The 20,712-nt window shown below is 35.1% G+C and overlaps 1 protein-coding gene across 4 annotated transcripts in view; it reads right to left on the reverse strand.

Moving 5' to 3' along the window:
- Nucleotides 1-6,583: 6,583 nt before the first annotated feature.
- Nucleotides 6,584-20,712, reverse strand: part of LOC129233714 (sialin-like) — a 71,103-nt gene continuing 56,974 nt past the window's right edge. For 2 of the 4 annotated variants that reach the window (XM_054867693.1, XM_054867692.1), the window contains exons 7-11: nt 19,639-19,788; nt 16,375-16,507; nt 14,596-14,751; nt 10,321-10,406; nt 6,584-6,945 (exon numbers count right to left, since the gene is read on the reverse strand). In XM_054867693.1, the coding sequence (XP_054723668.1) occupies nt 6,751-6,945; nt 10,321-10,406; nt 14,596-14,751; nt 16,375-16,507; nt 19,639-19,788 (720 nt within the window). In that variant the 3' untranslated portion in view covers nt 6,584-6,750. The remainder of the gene's footprint in view (nt 6,946-10,320; nt 10,407-14,595; nt 14,752-16,374; nt 16,508-19,638; nt 19,789-20,712) is intronic. The other 2 variants (XM_054867691.1, XM_054867690.1) reach the window with 1 other exon arrangement.

A 20,712-nucleotide genomic window follows, 5' to 3' on the forward strand; every position in this document is an offset into this window, starting at 1 on the left:
TTCACCTTCAACGTAGTCTGGAAATACACGAATTAAAGTTCACAATTGTTTGTATTTAATGTTATTAGTTCTTCATTTTTTTCCTCTTCCAGCAGCAGTGCTGTAATAAGACGTTTTTTAGTTGCAAGATCCATTTCTCGTTTTGTGTCTCGATTTATACAAATACAAATACAAATACAAATGAGACGACCAGCAACAGGCACTGGGCCCAGCTAGGCTGGTCCTAGTCAATTAATTAGTCCCCAATGAAGATCAATGGCCCTCTTAAAGCTATCCACTCCCTTGCTCATTACCACCTCTTCCGGTAAGCTATTCCAAGTGCCCACGACCCTGCTAAAGTAGTAGTTTTTCCTGATTTCCAAGTTAGCCTGAGATTTAAATAGCTTAAAACAATGACCCCTTGTCCTGCTTTCCCCGCAAAAATTTAATCCATTTACATCTTTCATTTTGATAAATTTAAATAACTGAATCATGTCCCCTCTGACTCTCCTTTGCTCCAGGCTATACATGTTAAGCCTATTAAGTCTGGTATCATAATCTAAATCTGAGAGTCCCCTTACTAATTTAGTTACCCTTCTTTGAACCCTTTCCAATACAAAAATATCTTTCTTCAGATAAGGCGACCAAAACTGAACAGCATACTCCAAATGAGGTCTTACTAAACTCCTATATAAAGGCAGAAGAACTTTCTTAGATTTGTTTGAAATAGATCTATTGATGAACCCAAGCATTTTGTTGGCTTTGTTACTAGCAATACTGCACTGTTGACTAAACTTGAAGTCCTGATTTATAAAGACACCCAGATCCATAACATTTTCTGCCTGATTTATGACTGAACCCTGTAAACGATATCTCATACGCTTATTTCCATGACCTAAGTGTAGCACGTGACATTTCCCTACATTAACTGCCATACCCCATTTATCTGCCCACTTAGTAATATGATCTAAATCCTCTTGCAGCTGTTTTACTTGTTCTTCATTTTCGACAATCCCCATAACTTTTACATCGTCAGCAAAACAATTCATGCTTCCAGAAATATTATCATTGATGTCATTCATAAATATAATAAACAAAAGAGGCCCTAAAACTGATCCCTGAGGAACCCCACTTAAAACATCACTCCAATTAGAATGATTTCCTCTCACAACTACTCTTTGCTTCCTACCAGTAAGCCAATTTCTAACCCAAAGTAAAGTTTTTCCTCCTATTCCAATGTCAGCTAACTTGCTGAGAAGAGCAACATGCGGTACCTTGTCAAAAGCTTTTTGAAAATCAATATAAACAACATCCACACATTTTTTGTTATCTAAAGCTGAGGTAACCTTGTCGTAGAAATGCAATAAATTAGTAGTACAGGATTTACCTTTCCTGAAACCATACTGCAAACTAGTCAACAGACTATTAGTCTCTAAGAACATCATGATCTTAATTTTGATCAAAGTTTCGAAAATCTTACAAATCACCGAAGTCAAACTTACAGGTCTATAATTCCCAGCAATACCTTTAGACCCTTTCTTGAAGAGGGGCGTTATGTTAGCCAGCTTCCAGTCCTCTGGCACCGTCCCCGAGTTATAAGAAGCATTGAAAATATTCAAAATAACATCCACTAATTCCTCTGCACATTCAACTAAAATTTTTGGATAAATATTATCTGGTCCCGGAGCTTTAGTTGCTTTAATCTTTTTCAAATGAAATAAAACCTCCTCCCTGGAAAATACAAAATCCTCTAGCTGTATAATAGCTTGTGTCTTGTTAGTGTCAACTGTTGAGATACAGTTATCGTTAAACACACTGGAAAAAAAGTTATTTAGAACATTTGCAATATCCCTATCGTTTTGGATTAAATTTCCATGCTCATCAACCAAAGGCCCAATTTGACTGTTTCGAGCTTTCCCAGAATTAGCGTAAGCAAAAAACCTCTTAGGGTTCCCATCAATGTCATCTGCCAGCCTTTGCTCCAATTCCCTTTTCTGAATCCGTACCAAATACTTAAAATTTCGCTTTGCCTTACCATACTGGAGCCTTTCCGCACTCTGACCAGTTTCTTTAAACTTACGAAAAGTGGCTTGCTTATAATTAAGAGCTTCTTTAGTCTCCCTGGAGAACCACATGGGCCAAATTTTGGTACTAACACCTTTTCTCCTAAATGGAACATAGTCCCCAACGGTTTTAGCAAGTTTATCCTTAAATTCCGTCCACTGCTGATCTACGTCGCTATTTTCCAACCCTGACGAAAAAACCTCTTTCAAGCTCTGCCTAAGTGCAACAAAATCGGTGTTTCTGAAATTGGGCACAAACCTAAAATTATCATCTTTGCACACTTCAAATTTAACCCGGAACCTAATGCTGTTATGATCACTATCTCCAATATGCTCCCCTACACTCAACCCCTGAACAAAACTACCTATGTCACAAAAAACTAGATCCAAAATGGCCTCCTCTCGAGTTCCCTGAGTAACAACTTGATCTAAGAAACAGTCACCAATTACTTTTAAAAATTCCTCTTCTTTGCCATTACCAGGATAAAAATTATTCCAATCAATACCCGGAAAATTGAAATCCCCCATTATGATAACGGATCCCTTACTGGACATGTCACTAATAATACGGTACATCTGTTCATCTTGTCCCTGGTTTGAATTAGGTGGCCTATAAATGTTTCCAAAGCGTAGCTTTATGCCCTTACTGCTCATCAACTCCAGCCAAACCATATCAATATCAGTAGGCTTATCATTTATGACCAATTCATTGCAAATAAAATTGTCTCTAACATAAAATAAAACCCCACCACCTCTTTTACCTACTCTATCCTGTCTGAATAAATTATACCCAGCAATATGTAATAACTCTGCATCAGATTCGGTAGCCCATGTCTCTGTAATTCCGATAACATCCAACTTCTCATCCATAACTATGCTTTTCAATTCATCCATCTTGTTCCTAATACTGCGAGCATTGGTATAGAAAACTTTAAGCATGCCTAAGTTGCTTTTATTTAACACCCTGAAATTTCCTAAATTACAATTGTTAACATTACTACTCTTGTTTGTCACTTTATTTCCATTTCTAGCAGTACCCAAAAACATTTCATTCTCTCGATACCTGGTGCTTGAACCATGCCCCCCATTCCAACTTAGTTTTTTGACTCCAAAGCCCTTAAAATTAATCCACTAACCATTTTGACCCCTGTAGAGCTCAGATGCAGGCCATCCCTAGCAATCCAATCCCGTTTACAATGACTCCATACATCAATGAACCTGATACTGCGCTTTTCGCAAATTGACTTCAGTAGCAAGTTCATACACCTCGCACGTTGATTTAGCCAGCTCCTATGCACTCCATACCTGGGAAGCAAACCAACCACTTGGACATTTGTCGAAAAGCTTTCAGTTTTGCAACGCAACTGCTCTCTCGCGAAAAAAACTCGTTCGGATTTCCCGCGCGCGATTGGGGTTGCCTAGGAATCCACTTTGGCGTAGCTCCTCGCTGCTCTTCAACTCGTCGCACGCTGACGTCGGCGATGGGCGCGGTTAACGCGACCTAGGAAACCAGTGCTTTAAGTAGCGACACGTCCACAGTCTTGGGGCTTAACGATGCGCTTTTCCAGTGTCTGCTATATGATGAAGTAGCGTGTTTTGCTTCTTGATTGTGGTGCATATTGATTGCGGATTAACGTTGAGTTAAGAAGAAACCTAACATGGAGTTAATAAGAAACTACAATCAAGAAGCAAAACACGCTACTTCAACATAGCACCCAAAATATCAAAACCCTAGTATAGCCAATTTTCTAATATAAAGTAGCTTCAGTTTTCCTGATTGTCAGAAAAAAAAAGATTTTGGAATGTGTTTTAACAAAAAAGATTTAAGTTGCAAACACGTGTATCAACTATTTTAATCACCAACAGCTCATATTATAATGCCACAACTTTTTTTTGTTTTAAAAAGTGAGTTTTGTGTATTTTTCAAGTTTTAGCTAAAATTCATTACATATTTTTCTCATTATTCTTGTAGCAAACAGTACAACAGTGGAACAAATTCTTCATTATAAGCATTGTCATAGTCATGAGTTCAGCAATATTCTTTTGTATTTTTGGATCTGCTGAAGTTCAAAGCTATAACTCATCCGAAGAGAAATTGTCTCTCAAGACCGAAGGAGAAGCAAAAAGTTATTCAAAGGTTGCTTAAATGGATGATACTTCAAAAATTTTCAACCACACTTGCCTTGCAACAATGAAAATTGTGGCAGCGAAAAGCAAAGGGGTGCAAGTGGACTTTTTAAAGTTACGAGAAACATGCATTTAAAATTCAGATCCTTAGTATGCTTTCATTGAAAGTCCTGCTGTATAGCAGCACCTATCAGGGATACATATTCTGTCTCTTGTCTTGAAACAGAGAGTAGGTGTTCCTACCATTTGCGCAGGTTATCCCGAAATTTTAAATTTTGCCACTTACACCCCTTTGCTTCTCACTGCCTCCATTTATGAATTGTATTTTAGCAGACCTAGTTATTTTTATTACAAAATGTTAAATTTTTTTGGGAATGTGTATACATTTTGCAATAAATAATTTATAACCATCTTTAAACTGATATAAAAAGGTGCTCACTTTAATTGATTTGGTAGCTCATAACAACACGTTTTCTTTTTCTTTTGCAAACCCAGCAGGTGCTCTTGCTACAGCATTTGATGGAAAGCTTCTGGTGATCAAAGTTGCTCTTTCACAGTTGACCTGCCACTTAAATAAATTTTCCAAAGCAATTATTCTTACTGATTATCGGTTCTCTTTGCAGTATTTGATGGAAACTTTTAGCTTTCTGTCCTCTCTCATCATTGAATGTTGGAGACTGTTGGGAAATCTTTCGGCTGTTCTCGATCTCATAAACGGTTAAACAGCATGAAACTTGCATGTACTTACATTGGTGTGGGAAATTTAAGAACGAGACTGTTTTCTCAATATAATTTTCTGTAAAAGCTTACAAAATCATCAGAAACAATACCATAAGATTCCCAAGACGTAATAACATGGGTAATGTTAGCAACATTTAGCAAAATATGCGGTCAGAAGCCTAAAAAGGAATTTTTTTGAAAAAGTAGCAAAAAACAGAATGTGGCTGAAGTTTGAAACATTCATGTGGGAGGATCTAGCAAGGAACACTCAGCTTTTAGTAGAAGAATGATCTTCCCTGACTGCTGTGCAGTTTTGACATCGCCTGCTCAAGCTCAATAGGAGGTAGCTGAGTTATATGAGGTAGCTATATGAGTTGTCGAGCCACTGCTACTAATTATTCTTATAGCACCAATAGCAGCTCCAGAATCGTTACGAGGGGTAAGTTCCGCGCTTCCAAGCGACGCTTAAAAAAATCCCATATACCGTCGGCACCATGCTAAACTAACGAATGTGAAAATTGGCATTTTTAATGAGAGCCGAAACAATATTTTTTTCCGCCTGACAGGTTTAGTAATTTTCAATGTTTCATTTTTGTAGATTAACTTTAAGTATAAAACTATTGTTTGAAGCAGTTAAAATCTGCAGGTAGCCCTTTTTGAGTATTACAGCAAACTATTGAATTTGAAAAATCCGATTCGCGATTTTTCACATTGGTTAGTTTAGCATGGTTCCGACGACATGCTCGACGGGGTTTAGATTCGGAGGCCTTTCCAGCCAAACTATGCTTTCAGTATCTCCCGTCTCTAACAGCCCTTCGACAACAATTGAGGCAGTGAGAAGCAATAGTCCGGGAGCCAGGTACAAATTTAGTCAATCATTTCCTCTCGAACGATAATTGGTGAGAGTCATCAGGGAGTGGTATCAAAACGCCTCGTGAACGTCAGCTGCGTGTCCGTGGGTGGGACGGGCGGCGGTAGCCTCCCAATCATGCAAAAAAAAAAGTAAAAAGTCAGTCTTTTCCTCCCGACTGAAACTTTGTCGAATTATGGTTAAGACAATATCTCGAAGGAAAACAAAAAGTCAGCTGGCGTAACGCGGTGGGTTATGAGTCAGCTGGTAGGTCAAACATGTAAAAAAATAAAATTAAATGATTTCCTCTCAGTTAAGAATTGCCTGATGACAGCTTATATGCAATTATGAATAAACACACAAGTCAGCTGACTGTACCCCGGAGGAAAAATGGTCAGCTGGTACATTGAAAGTTGAATCGATTACTTCAGAAAGGGCTTAAGTCCAATGGATTCCCGTAGAACTCACGCCTTTTCTGAAATAATCGATTCAGTTATGACGCAGGAGTTAAGCGGGATCATTTATCGCCTACTAGAATGCACCAGCTGACGACTTTTCCCTCGACGTACTTCCAGCTGACTTTATTTATTATTTAGAGAAGTATATTAACAATTAGCTTACAAATTTTCGTCTGGAAAGAAGTGACATTTGTTAAATTATTTTCGTTATTTCTATAGATTGAAATAACACAAGCTAGCATAGCATGCAATAGTGTTGTACAACTTACTGCCTGCGGGCCACATTCGTCCCGTGAATGGATTTGGTCCGGCCAGCGGGAAGCTTACAAACCAAATGACCGGCCTTTAGTTGATAATATACAGTGGTGGTAAAAAAAATTGCATCACCCACGAAATCCAAATATTTTTAGCATTTATAAGTAATTATGAAATATTTAACGGTTCTTGCATTATGCGGTTTATGTATAATTTTCATAAATGAAACTGAAATAATTTATAATAAGCATTGATTAACTGTAAAAATGGCCGTCTTTCATATCACGTTTAGTTTTTATTATGATTCCTTTTCAAGTCCATCTTTCTTTTCGAGAGGTAAGTTGTTTTCTTTTTTCAGACTTTCTGGTAAATCTTTATTTGAATAATTGTAACTTTGCACCTCTGCTGATCCAAACAGAACAAAGAAAATCGAGGAGCTGAGGACAATTGCAATACATATGATGAAGAATATTGTCCACTGCTCCACTGTTTGCTGTAACGAAAAGAACAGGAATCAACATGCATTAAATTAAATCATACAAATGTTCAATTAAATAACTCTGTCAGACATTTCCTCTTATCATCTTTATTTCTGTACCTCAGACCCAGATTAACGTAAATCATATAATCGCTACTTAACAGGAGATCAGAAAAACGGTCGCTTGGTCAATACAAACGATTGAACTCGCGCTTTTTTAACACTGGTGAATTATTCCAAGGATTTTTTTTAAAAGATTATGTCCATATGACTCTATGCAGAACAGGGTTCTACATACAGTGCACTAATAAAGTGAAAATCACAATTTTTGGACTTACGTTAGTCTGGCTCTGAGGTACAGATATGTGGAGCTGCCTGATACTATATGGTATGGCTCTCATAAGTTGAGCTATGACCTTTACAATGTCCATCTCTTTTTTAGTAAAGGTGCATTAGCACTGCGTTTAATACGATACTAGGGTTTAGTCATTTTGCAAAAAGAGTTCCAACTCAAGTCCGCGACAATAACCCGTCCTTTTTTCACTGAAGTGTCACAAAAGAGGTGGAAAATTTCAAGGTTTTTTTTCTTAACTATTTTTCCTAACCATCACACCACCAGCCGGTGGTGTGATGTTTACGCGCTGGCCTTCTACGCCTGTGGACCCGGGTTCTGTCCTGCCTGAGGTGGCCAGTCGGTGGATTTTCAAGATGCAGAAAATCATCAGCGTCCATGTCGTATGATTATGCGGCTTGTAAAAGATCCCTAAGGTATTCGTTTGGCTTAGAATTCCTTAGGCAAAATAAAATTCCTAGTGCAATTTTGCAGCAAAAGAGAACCCAGGTGGCTCCATCTAGTGGAAACTGGGTGTCAAAAAAAAAAAAAAAAACTACTGTGTCATGCATCAGCGCCTTAATGGTAACACATGAAAGACTGATGTATTGTAGGGGAGCGCACTAGGTCTGGTTATGGCCCAGACGGCTCTTGAGGTGTGTCTCTTATACAGCTCCATTGGGGAGGGGGGAGGTTGAAAGTTTCAAGGTTATAACCTTAACTTATCAGAGCAACTCTATAATTCACAAATCTGGTACTAACCGCCTGCCTGTCGTATGACAATTTTTAACCAACTTCAAAAAGGAGGTGGTTATCAGTTCATACCGCATGTATGTTTTTTTTTTCTTTTGGTCCACTCACTACGTCTCACCCAGTGAACCGATTTTGAAAATTCTTTTTTTAATGGATAGGAGGTGGCTCAACTTAGGTCTTATTACTTATCATCTATGCCAAAAACAGATGATCGTTGCTAAGTAAGGAGATATAGGATTGCATCACATGCAACTTGTATGCTGTGAAATGCAAATTAATTAGGGAAAACGTAATATTTAAACGCTGAAAATTAAATTAACACACAAATGAATTCCAGAGATGAAGAAAGATAAATTTTTAGTGCCAATCGCTTAAAGTTTAAGGCGTGTTTACAGTTCTTTTTTTAGCATGGAGCATTTTTATGAAAAAAAAAAAGGTTAAGTTTCGTTATAGTAACTTCTTACTATTTCTGAAATACATTTACATTAAAAAGAATAAAATAAAAAAAAACTTGAAAAAAAAAAAAAAAAATAGCACCGACTTCAAAATTGCTCTAAAAATTGAAAAAATAATTTTATTCTTTAAACAACATCGATAATACACTGGCCTCAAAAAGTTAAGGTAAAACCGGTTTTTTGCGTCTAATTTGCAAATGATTGAATGTAGAAGCAAAACATTTGTTAGATACATGAAATACACCGCCAAGCTCAGTCAAATCCAACCGAGAACTGCAGTTTCGTGGTACTTAGCACTCATCAGCCCGGCATAGGAGAGAATGAGCTGGAGGTGGAAAATCTCTTAAGGAAGGCAAGAATGCCAAACAAACTGGTAGCTAATACAGAATTAGCGCAGACCAGACGACGACGAGTGATCGAAACAATGGTTCGGTTCAACTCGAATATTGAAGGCAAGGCAGGTATTTCTGCCTTAGCCCTGGCTATAGGGCGGTAACTTACTGAATATTTGTTGGATATGTGATTAAATATTTTTTTATTGAATGCGTCATTGAAATTTGTATAAGTATATTGCAAAAACGATTTATAAAAAAAAAAAAAAAAAAAAAGAGCAATCTTTGCGGAAAAGTCAATTTTTGAAGAAAACAGAACATCACAGTGTTATGTAGTAAAATCTCATAGAAACAATACAAAAATGGGTTCTGATAAGTAATGTGTCCCCTCCAAACTTGAATGCATTGGCGCCATCGATTTTCGATGCTGTTTATTAAGTTGTCGGACACCGGAATAGTAAGCGAAGACCAGACACAGAGTAAGCCTTGTTCCAGCTCATGTAACGGCCTTGGAGGAAGATTTAAAGCAGGAACTGTCTGCCAAGATAGTCCCAAAAATGTTATATCGGATTCATTCGTACCAAACCGTGTTTGTTTTGACAGTTGGCAAAAAATGTTTAAAATGAGCCGTCGCATTCCTATTACGGAAAAGAACCCCCTTTATCCGGGGTTTTGAAAGTTTTCGTGACTTATAATAGATCGCAAATTATTTTCCGTTCAAATTTAACTTCTCACTTTTCCTGAATCATACATTCGAAAAGATTTATGGCATAAGTCGCATTAAGAATTTGGAATTAAAAAGTTTTTTTTTAACGACAGTAAACTTTCAATTATCCGCGGAATTAGGTGAAACGGTAACCACACATGAGCAAATACCGTGGATAATGCGAAAAAATGATAAAAACAAAAACAAAATAACACTAGTATATGCAATACCTTACAAAAATCAATAACACTCATAAACGTTAACTCTACAGCTAATAAATGTACACTGTGTGTAAAAATGTAGATAAAATTTTAACAAGGATTGCTCATTATTGCAAACGGATTAAGCACATAAGCGAGCAAATCGTACAAACAGATTAATTGAAACAGGTCGAGCGAGATTACACCAAAAACGTATAGGGGAAGGGAGGTAATTTTTTTCAAGCAAAACTTGCATGGTTACTCGTGTACGAGAGCAAGTTGTGTAGATCTAAAAATCAGTGAGTAGTGTAGATCTAAAAATCAGTGAGTAATGTAGATCTAAAAATCAGTGAGTAATGTAGATCTAAAAATCTCGTTTTAACTAGTCAGGTTCTGGTGACTTTGAAAGGTTTTATGTCACTGAAAGGCGGGGGTGAAACAAACATGATTTTCTGAAAATAGAATTTTCACGCGTTAAATAAAATGGGTACATTTATCTACATTCAGTTAATAATCGTCATTCTTTTGAAATTATAAAAGACCTCGGATAATCAAGAGTTTACTGTAGCTTATTAAAATTGATAGGAAATAGTTGAGAGAGAGATTCTTTTACCTCTTTGTTAGTTAAAGCTCCACAAACAACGGGAACAAAGAATCCAACAAAAGATGCTATCCCTATACTCAGACCCGTCAGAGATCCTGGAAAACAGTTTGACGAGAAAAAGTTTCTTACATTATCTTAGCTTCATGCATGTTGTGAAATTTCATAATATTGCAGACATTAAACGTAATATGCTTAACAAAGAAATGGGAGTAAATGTTAATCAGCTTTTTAAATTAATATACTTACATTTGCTATCATTGTTTCAATAAGATATAACGTACTGCTACGATCATAATAGAAGCAATTACATTTAATTTTGATTAATTCTGTAGTATATCAGTTCAGCTAAGAAGTTGCTTCAAAGTATTTACTTCCTTTTTCAAGAAAGGAAGTATTGTATTCGCAAAAAATTATCACTCAAAAATCGACCTTAATTTCCATTTTACTCACCCCCGAATGAATGTTGAGTGTTTTTTCTCGACTCGACCATACGTGAATAAGTGCCTAAGAACGTATAGACACGCGAAATATCCACTTTGACGATGCCCGAGTAAATTACAACGAGTTTTCTCGTGACGTCTGTATGTACGTATGTGCGGATGTGCGTATGTGTGTTTGTGCATATGTATGTATGTCGCATAACGCAAGAACGGTATGTCCTATAAAGTTGAAATTTGGTACGTAGACTCCTAGTGGGGTCTAGTTGTGCACCTTCCCTTTTGGTTGCATTCAGGTGTTTCTAAAGGGGTCTTTTGCCTCTTTTTTTGGGGGAAATCATTGTTAATTTCGATGTTAACTCAAGTGGTGTTATAATTTAGCGGACACTTGGCGATATATCGCCAGTCTTTTGGTCGCCACGTTTTTTCACCAACTTGGCGACTAATTTGGCGTTTTTTTAATTTTTATATCTGATTTCAATTTGGCCGGTTAACCATTTGGCCACTGTTGGTAATATTTAGAGAAACTATTGAATCACATTAAAACTGCCAGTAATGGGGAAATGTCATTAAATTGGAGTAAAAGGAAGTCATGTGATGCACACATCAGCTCGTTTAGATAGAAATTGGTTTTAAAAATATATGTAGGGTCACTTAGGGTAAAGGTAAACATAATTTCATCGTTTCAACTTTTATATGACTTTCATTTCTTTGGGATGAAATTAAACATAAAATTTTGTGCATTGTAACTGAAAATGAAAAAAAAAAAGAATTTATGTCTATTAGTTAGTGAATGAAATTGTGTTAAAATCAACGCCCCCGTATACTAAATGCCTATTGCTTTCTCGCTTATTACATAGAGCAAAAATGAACTTAAAACTAGAGAACGAGGACCAGTCAATGTCAGTACGAAGGGCACTGCCATCTTATCGTAGGTGCCAGAAACTATTAGCGGGGAAAACAATTGATAATTTTTAAATTTAAACTTCGAAATTAATCAATTAAAAATTTGATTAGCATTGTTTGGATAGATTGCTATAGCAAAGCTTTTATTGGAAAGCGCTGTTTTAAGAATTATTACAATATTCGCGAGGCAAATGTTTAAATCCGTCGCCATCGTTGGATTGTCACAAGCGCTGTCCTTGGTATTAGAAATCAATGTGAGAGTTGCCGGAAAATCACTATTTTCTTTTGCAAATGCGAATGGCGTTGGTTTAAATTTATCCCAGCGTGTTTCCTTTTACTCGCGAGACTAAAGGGTAAGAGTAAACACCCATGTATTTTCCAATGAGGTTAATGCAGGTAGATAATTGCAAAATGCACAACCAGTTTAAAATCGTAAAAAGTTCTACCATCTACCCTATCAAATACTTGATCTGAGACCCGTACGTCGCATGCGACACGCTAATTCCCCAAAGCAGTTTAAAATTAATCTTCCAAAAAAAAAAAAAAAAAGGAAGATGAAAATATAGTTGTTTCCGCTTCTCGGAGTAGTGTTTATGGGGGAGATAAAAAAAAAACACGTCAATTGTACATCAAAAATAGCTGGAAAGGTCATATTCATAAATAAATGATTTTAGCAATATTTAACGTGATATGCAAGAGTAGTTGAAAACAGTTAGTTTGTATTTGTAGATCTGCTAAGAAAGGAAAAGGTAAGACCACTAAACTTTAAAAAGCACATTTTTTCGGTGTGATCTTCAAACAATAATGACGCCTGTACAGTTGGGTGGTTCAAAATACATGTAAAAAAAAAGTTTCCCGTAGATAACAGGATACCCCTCAATATTTTCAGACTTGTAGATAGCAATATACTGGAAGAATTTTATCTTCCTTTTCAACTGAAAGAGCAACCCCCTCCCCGAAATTTCAATAGTATGGGGAGGGGTTTGAAAATACATCGAACTGAAAAAACAATGCTACATATTATAATTTATACTAGAAATATGCATATACATTGCAATAGAATAATTATTTATTAAAAAACAGCTGCGGAAATTAAATATTTCTCAATTTGTGGCATTTTCTGTGATACGGCTAAGGTTAAATGAAGGGATCATTGAGCACCGTCTAAAAAATTGAGTCGAAGCTAAACCTTTTACAGCATAACATTGTTAGTAAGTGTAAAAAAAGTAGGGGGTCTCCTGGACTCTAGCTGAAAAAAAAATTTTTTAACCACCCTACTGTACAGTTGTTTAGAAATGCGCGGAATAGTTACACCCACAGTTTAGTTTTAAAAATTACAGCAAGTGTGGTAATAGAGTTTGTTTCCATTTACCTCAAATAACTCTAGAACTCATAAAAATATGTTAATTTCACAAATAAAGTTTTAAATTATGCTTAGAAAAATTATATCTCAAAACAATTGTAAAGGCAAATTTCTTTCCGCTTTCTTTGCTACGAAATCGAGTTCTTTTTAACCATCCTTCTTTCCGTACTTTTGACATACAAGAAGCTGTCTTCCGAGACATTTTACTAACTGAAATAGACAGTACAGGTGTCCCTCGTATAACACGGTTCATTCGTTCCGTGTAGTATCGAAACCGTGTTATACGAGACTTTTTTTAAAATAAAATTTTTACTTATTTTTAATACTAATTATGTATGTGCATGAGAAAAATCAGGTTAAGATGTATCGTGTTATATCGAAACCGTGTTCCGTGTTATATCGAAACGGCGTTATACGAGACTTAGAAATAATGTAAATTAAGGGATGTGTACCGTGCTATATCGAAACCAAGTTTCATAAAAAAAAAAGGAAAATCTTATTAGAGTTATCAACCATGAACAGAATGTATTAAACAAAAATGAAATTCCATCTTTTTTTAAATATAACATTCGAGTTATATCGAAACCCAGTAGAACTTAAATTCAAGTACCGTACCGTGTAATATCAAAACCGTGTTATAATAATCGCAAATTTGGTACTGTGTAATATCGAAACCACGTTGTACAAGTACCGTGTTATATGAGGGACGCCTATATTTGTTTTGCAAAAAGACAAGCTGTCCAGGGCCATTCGGATATTTAAAGTAGGTATGTAGGTAGATTTTGGTTCAAAAATATAAAGAAAACAAGCTAGTAGTTTTATTTTTTAAAACAACGGTAAAGATTTGCCATAAAAACTTTGTAGAAAGTTAAAAGTTTATAATTTTGAAGAAGATAATTGAACGATATGCAATAAAATGCTTGTGAGGGAACGAGAATCATACGAGTTCCGTTCCGTCACGGGCATTTTATTACATATTCTACAGTTTTTTGTTAAAAAACAATGTTATACGTAATTCTAATGCAAAATCTGCAATGTTGATATCAAAAATAAGATTTCTAGCTTTTTTTGTATTTATGAAACAAAATCTACTGACAAAACTACTCAAAATGTCTCGATCCGTCACATGGAATGACCCTCCATCTAAATATGCTTCAGAGTATGCATTACGGCCATCTAAATGTTGAAATATCGGATTACACTGTTAAAAAAAATCCGGAAAATTTACGGTAATTGTTACTGGCATCCATGTTGCCAGTAACTATTACCGTAAAAATCAAATGTTACTGTAAAATTTTACGGTTTCCTCGGTAGGCCACAGCAACCAATTGGAGCTGGGGTCGCTTATTTTTCCGGTATAAATTACCGTAAAAATCATCGATGCGTTAAGTCCGCCATTTTACAGTAATAATTACCAGAAATTCTTCCTGAATTTTTAACAGTGTAGGGTTTCAAATATATGTGACAAGTTCATGAGCACTAATGAGCACCCAAACTCAACTCAATAACCTTAGAAAAGTTTTTTCCTAAGTTATTTGTTATAAATATGTATTCTCAATAAAAAATATCAAAATATACCCGCGAATGTTGGTGACATGTCGACAGGAACAGTCATTGTGGTAACTATTGATATGGACGATGTTGCTACCGCAATGAAGGAACAGACTGTTGCGACCACTTTTTCACACTTTGTTAGTATTATAACCATAAGACAAATTGAAAATCCAAGAGACCCTGTAAAACAAATTCGAAATTTCACATATATACGTAACTACATGAAAGTAAACAAAACTTAGTTATTTAGGAACTTGGGTGCAATAATAAATTTCATTTTATATCGTCTTCGTTCGGGCAAAACTCCCTAAGAGATTAAAACTTTTGATTAAAACTGTTAAATTAAATTAATTAAACTGTTAAATTAAACTGTTATTTTTTATAATTAACTTTTATAATTAACTTTTTATAATTAACTTTTATAAATAAACTGTTATTTTTATAATTATTTTTATAATTAAACTGTTAAATTAAACTGTCAATTAAAACTTTTAAATCTCTAGGAGCAATTACAAAAATATTTTACAGATCCCTAACTCTTATAGTAAGTTTATTTTTGTAACTTTTAAACAGCATAATTAATCACATCATAAAATAACGAACTGGAACGTCTAATTTATTGCAATGATTTTTTTTTTTTTTTTTTGACTTAAGACTTTTTCCAGAACGCGAATAATAGTATTCTCTAACAGGAACGCATGATATTTAACTGTCTGCTATTCCCGCTCAAACTAAAAAAAGCACGTAGGCAATGTGTGTTACTATATTAAAGGTCTAAAGATGACGTCGTAGCAGTAAACGAAATCGTTAAAATTGTATGATATAGAAAAGTTGGAATTTCATAATCGACGTTTAAAATTTCAAGTAAGGGCTGAAATAGTTTAAATTTGAATAATAATAATAATAGTAATAATAATAATGTTAATAGTAATAACAATAGTAGTAAAGGTAGTAGTAGTATTAGTAGTGTGACACTAATTTGTTGCAAAATGTTTATGCATTCATTCAGCAAAATGATTTGCACTTAAAAAAGCACCTAATAGTGGAGAATATTTTGATACTCGAAATTTTGGCCCAATCGCCAAATTTTGGACAGTTTTCGCTTTATTCTGGAAATATTGGCTAGGAAAATGATATTTAGCGACCATAATCTATTCTTTTTAACCTGTGTGTATGTGTGTGTGTCTGCAACTCTATTTCTTCCAAACTTGGTACCATTGGATACAGAACATCCAAGATTGCGCCCCGTCTCATCCTTCTGGCTTTTAAGGGGGTGATGATATGGATTGATCAAAATAACTTTAACGTTTAAAAACAACGTTAATAAAGCACAAGTTGCCAATGAAAATGCAGTAAATAGCTATTTGAAGGCTACAATGTGCCCTCTTCATTAGGGTAAAAGTACGTAACTTACAACAAAAGTCAACATTTGAAAAGGTGCCGGTGTTCTTGGTAATTGCAAAAATGTCATGCCTGGCAGCTTAAGCTGGGTTTAATCTAATTACAGTACAACTTGGCTGTGTTTTATCTGTTGAAGTTCTGTGCCCCAAAAAATAGAAGTTATAGAAGTTACAACTTTTAATATACGTATACGTATTCCCTTGATAAAATGCACAAAAAAAAAACCTTTTAAATTAGGTAGTGTTTTGTATTTATTCTTTTTAATTATCAAGCACTTCTTAATAACCTGCTGGACTTGACAGTTTTTGCGTAGCATTAATTATTTATAAGTTGTATCAATACTATTTGCTTTTGTTTCTTAACCTCACTAGAAAAGTTTTCAAACACCTTTTAATAACTCACCAAACAAGTTCCAAAGCTTCCTGACTTTGTTCACAGTTAAATATTTATTTTTATTTAACCATGAGGACAAGTAGCTCACACCTGGTACAACGACTAGAGGAATGATATACGGCGTAGAAACAATAAGTCCATTCTGTTAAATAAAAAAAAATGTATATAACCTTCAATCAAACAAGTAATTTTACACAATGTCACTTCTTTATTGTTCTGCTTTTTCTTAGCTCAATTTTTACCCAACAAACATACAACAGTATGTTTTTATTTTGGCTTTCCTCGGATGACTTTTCATTCAGAAGCTCACACTTCTTTGCATTGAAAAAGGTTGTTCCTTGTAATATCAAAACACGTGTCCGCTGTAATTTTCAATTTTTGTGTTTCAAAACGTTGGTTAATTGATTCATTTAATACAACAGTACGTAAGGTTGTTTTCCAAAAAATAAATAAATAAATAACTGACCTTTTTTTTTTAACTCATCATTTTTTTATATAATTTAAACTAGTTTTGTTTCTTCAAATAAAATTGATTTACAAAAGAAGTAACCATAAGTTCGAGCTGATTCTTTTTTTTCTTTTTTTTTTTTTTTGGTGGGTGGGGGGAGGGATATGGTGTTTAAGCTTATGCGAAGATGCTACGATACACACTGACTTCTATACGCTACAAATCCCAGTCAGTTTGAACTCACGGTACCGAGCGCTTATTCAAGTTTAAGAAATCATCAAAATTGTAATCTAATATCAAAAAAAAAAAAAAAAAAACATATCGAACACTTAGATATAAACCGCTAGTTTGTTTCCATTCAATACAAAAAAAAAACTATAAACATCCCTCTTACAATTTTTGACAATCTAAGCCTTGGTTCTATGAGAATCTCGCTAAAATTACCAAAACCACCAAATTAACACTTGATTTTTGACATGGATGTGAGGGAAGTAAAAAAATGTCGAGAAATGGGAATTTGAATTACTTTTATGTAGCAGGAGAGCTAACATTCACTTTTTCCTCACCAGGAAACCACACGCGATATTATAGTAATAATAAAGAAAATATAAATTTAGCGAGTTTCGGTGAGAAATGGATGACACCTTTCACAGCCTTGCAGATGGATATCTTGCCACATGCAGGCCTTAGAGCAGGAATTAAAATGGACGGAGCAAGTCCAATCATTGGCTTAGCAAAAGCCGACCCAAAGACACAAGTCACGTTACTCAACAACGACGAATTGTTGTCAAATTTTGTATAAAAAATGGGAAATAAACCTGATTTCTTCCAATGCTTTGCTTTAAGAGCTATCGCGTGACTTGGGGTCTTGGTTTCACGAATGAAAGTCTTCACTCCCTCCATTTTATCTCTTCTCAAAGGCGACTTTTCCTTAAACTTTCGCACTCTTTAAGACCTCATGTCTCGATAGCGGGGAGACGAGAACAAATGATTTATGAGGAAACATGTCCCAGTAAGCTCTTTCGATTGATATCTATTTAATTCTTTTTCATTATAACACTATTTATGCAGCTCCCCGGCCCTGGATAATATTAGCTGCATAAAAAGGGCTTGAAGTCCGCATCGTTGCTCCGTTTTTGTCGTCAAAACATCCCGTGAAGTGTCTAAATTATTATCTAAAGTTTTAAAGCTCGCAATGTGCTTTTGCCCTCCGCCTATATTCCGGCGCGGCGTATTGAGAAACTCCAGTTCGTAGGGGCCAATGCATTTCACTTAATTTCAATTGATTAATTTATTAATTTCTTTACTTCCCGGAAACTTGAAAAAGAAACATGCCATGAAAAGTCAGGAAATTTTAAATTTGAAATCAAAATACATGCACTTGTCTAAACATGATAGTAATTAAAAAAAAAGAAAGAAAGAAAAGAAAAGAAAACGAAACAGCTAGTGAGAGAATTGAATTATGCCACTCTTTTTATCATATAACAACTACAGAGAGGCTGTTCACACATTTTTTATACGATGTATATTGCATTCACAAAACTAAATTACGTAAAATGCTTGTGTTTTAAATGTTCTATTTTATTGCCCTTACTCTGAACTATTTTTTGTCAACGCAATTTCCAAGATAATAATGTCTTTTGAAGTGTCAGAAGAGGCATTCTATCCCATTCCTCCAGAACAGCCTTCCGGAGTCCTGTTAGGGTTGTGGGACGACATTTAGATAATGCAGATTTTAAAATTCCGAAAGCACAAAAATCCATATGTGGTACATCGGGAGGTTTAGTAGGGATATCAATGAAAGGTATAGCCTTGATAATGGTTTTTTGTTCCATTTCTTTTAGGAAATGTACAGTGGATTTTGAAGTGTAACTTGCTAGCTTTGTCTTGATGGAGTTTCACAGATTGATGGCACTGTGGGTAAAGCGATGGTATTTCATCCAGTAAAAATGGCGGCAACATATGTTCCTGATAGTATTTGGAGTTAATCTTGACATTTTTCCCACTCTCTTTATTTTTAATTTGCCATTATATGAAAAAACAGCAACAATCATGAAGCCCTAAGAAAAACTTTCTTTCGATTCTTTGAACCATGTACTTAAATTTTTTCTCCCCTTTTATGATAATAAATGGTTCTTATTTTGCTTCAGTCATTTAAATACAGCCATGGTTAATCTATTGTGACAATTTTTCTCCATTTTTCTTTGGAAAAGTGTTTCTCGTATAGAATTTTTCAGCGTGTCCTACATCCAGTGATATGCTTTGGAGAAAGACGATGCACATTGCGTTTTTTCGCTTTCTTAAGATTTAAATCACCGTTTATCATTTTATTTCCAGTAGACACCGATCAGTTTAATGATTTTGCAACCGTCTTTTGACCAGGGGGATTTCTTTAACATTAAACAACGTACTTTTGCACCAGTCGAAGGTGTCAGTTTTTTCCTTGGATACTTGTTTGGAATTTGGGTCTTACTTGAGGCTCCAATTTGACGTTCTTTTCCTTTATTGTCGACGATATTACCTATCGACGCTTTAAATGTCACAAAAGCATGACTCTCACATCGTTTTTGGATAACTGAATATGAATATTCCTCTTCGGAAAGAGCATAAATATAGCCTTCGAAACACTGCTTCGTTGAAAAAGCCATTTTTAATAAAAACAAACCTTTCGCACCGCAGAAGATAGATTTGACTTTTGAAAACTTAGTAAAATTGCAATAATTTCTTCTGCAACAACAGATTTTTTATTACCGCTAATCAAAATCGTGTAAAAAATGTGCGAACAGCCTCTGTACTATGTATATATACAGTGTGTCGAAAACTACCTGAGAAACTGGATACTTAAGGATGTCTGCAGCAAAAGTCGCATGGGAAGACGTGAAGTATATTCCGGCCCAGTACTGGCCGCACATGCCAAATATAAGAGCATACGTCTGCAGGGACGTAAATATTTTTTTCCAAGGAGCAGGTGGTCTCTGTTAAAGAAAGATTTCATTTTCACTGAGTTTTTTCGATGAGTAAGTCAATTATAAATGGTTAGGAAAACTTTTGAAGCACCGGTTTGATTTTAATTGAACTTATCAATATTGCAACTATCTTTAATTTAACAGTTCCTTGCTTAGACTAAGATGAATTTGAAAAAAAAAGGGAGGGGGTACATTTTTTTCGAGTTTTAGTTCAGCACAGAAAATAAAACTGGACGAAAAGAAAATTGGAAAAGTTGAATAAAAATATCAACTCTACAAAATGGGTTTACCCTCCGTTTCGCCATTAATTAAAATTTCTTTCCCCCTTAAATATATCAACAGGTATGATTGAAACTGAAAACCAGGGGGGGGGGAGAAGAAATTTCGGATCGGCAAAACTGGGGGGACACCACAAAATCGTATTCATTTCATTTAATAATTTATAACAATAAATAATAAGATGAGCAAAAAAAGTTTTTTGCTATAAAAGCGTAAAAATAAATAACAAAATAAAACACTAGAGTTGATTTCTTCGTTGTTAAACTATTCTTTACAAAAATAATTACATATCTTATATAAAACTGCACATGGCTCAAAATTCGATACTGTACAATTTGTACAATTCGAAGTACGTTTGAAAAAGACTAATGGTCATTTTAGGCTTTGTATAATAAATCATTCTCTCATACACATGTTAAAAATTTGGTGAAAATCAGATGAAATATTTTCTCCTATTCTGAAAAAAAAAAAGTTCAACAGTAGTTGCCTATTACTAAGGCTCGTGGCTCCCTCATTTTGAAGACGTTTTCTGGGGCCCCTTTAAATTTTTCAGTGGAACCTAAAGGAGCAAGATGGCCCCAGTCGAGAAACCCTGTTCTAGATGCACACTGGCCTCAAAAAGTTCAAGTGCAACCGGTTTTTTCATCTAATTTG

The sequence above is a fragment of the Uloborus diversus genome, unplaced genomic scaffold (assembly GCF_026930045.1).
Source record: "Uloborus diversus isolate 005 unplaced genomic scaffold, Udiv.v.3.1 scaffold_65, whole genome shotgun sequence".
Taxonomy (NCBI): Eukaryota; Metazoa; Arthropoda; class Arachnida; order Araneae; family Uloboridae; genus Uloborus; species Uloborus diversus.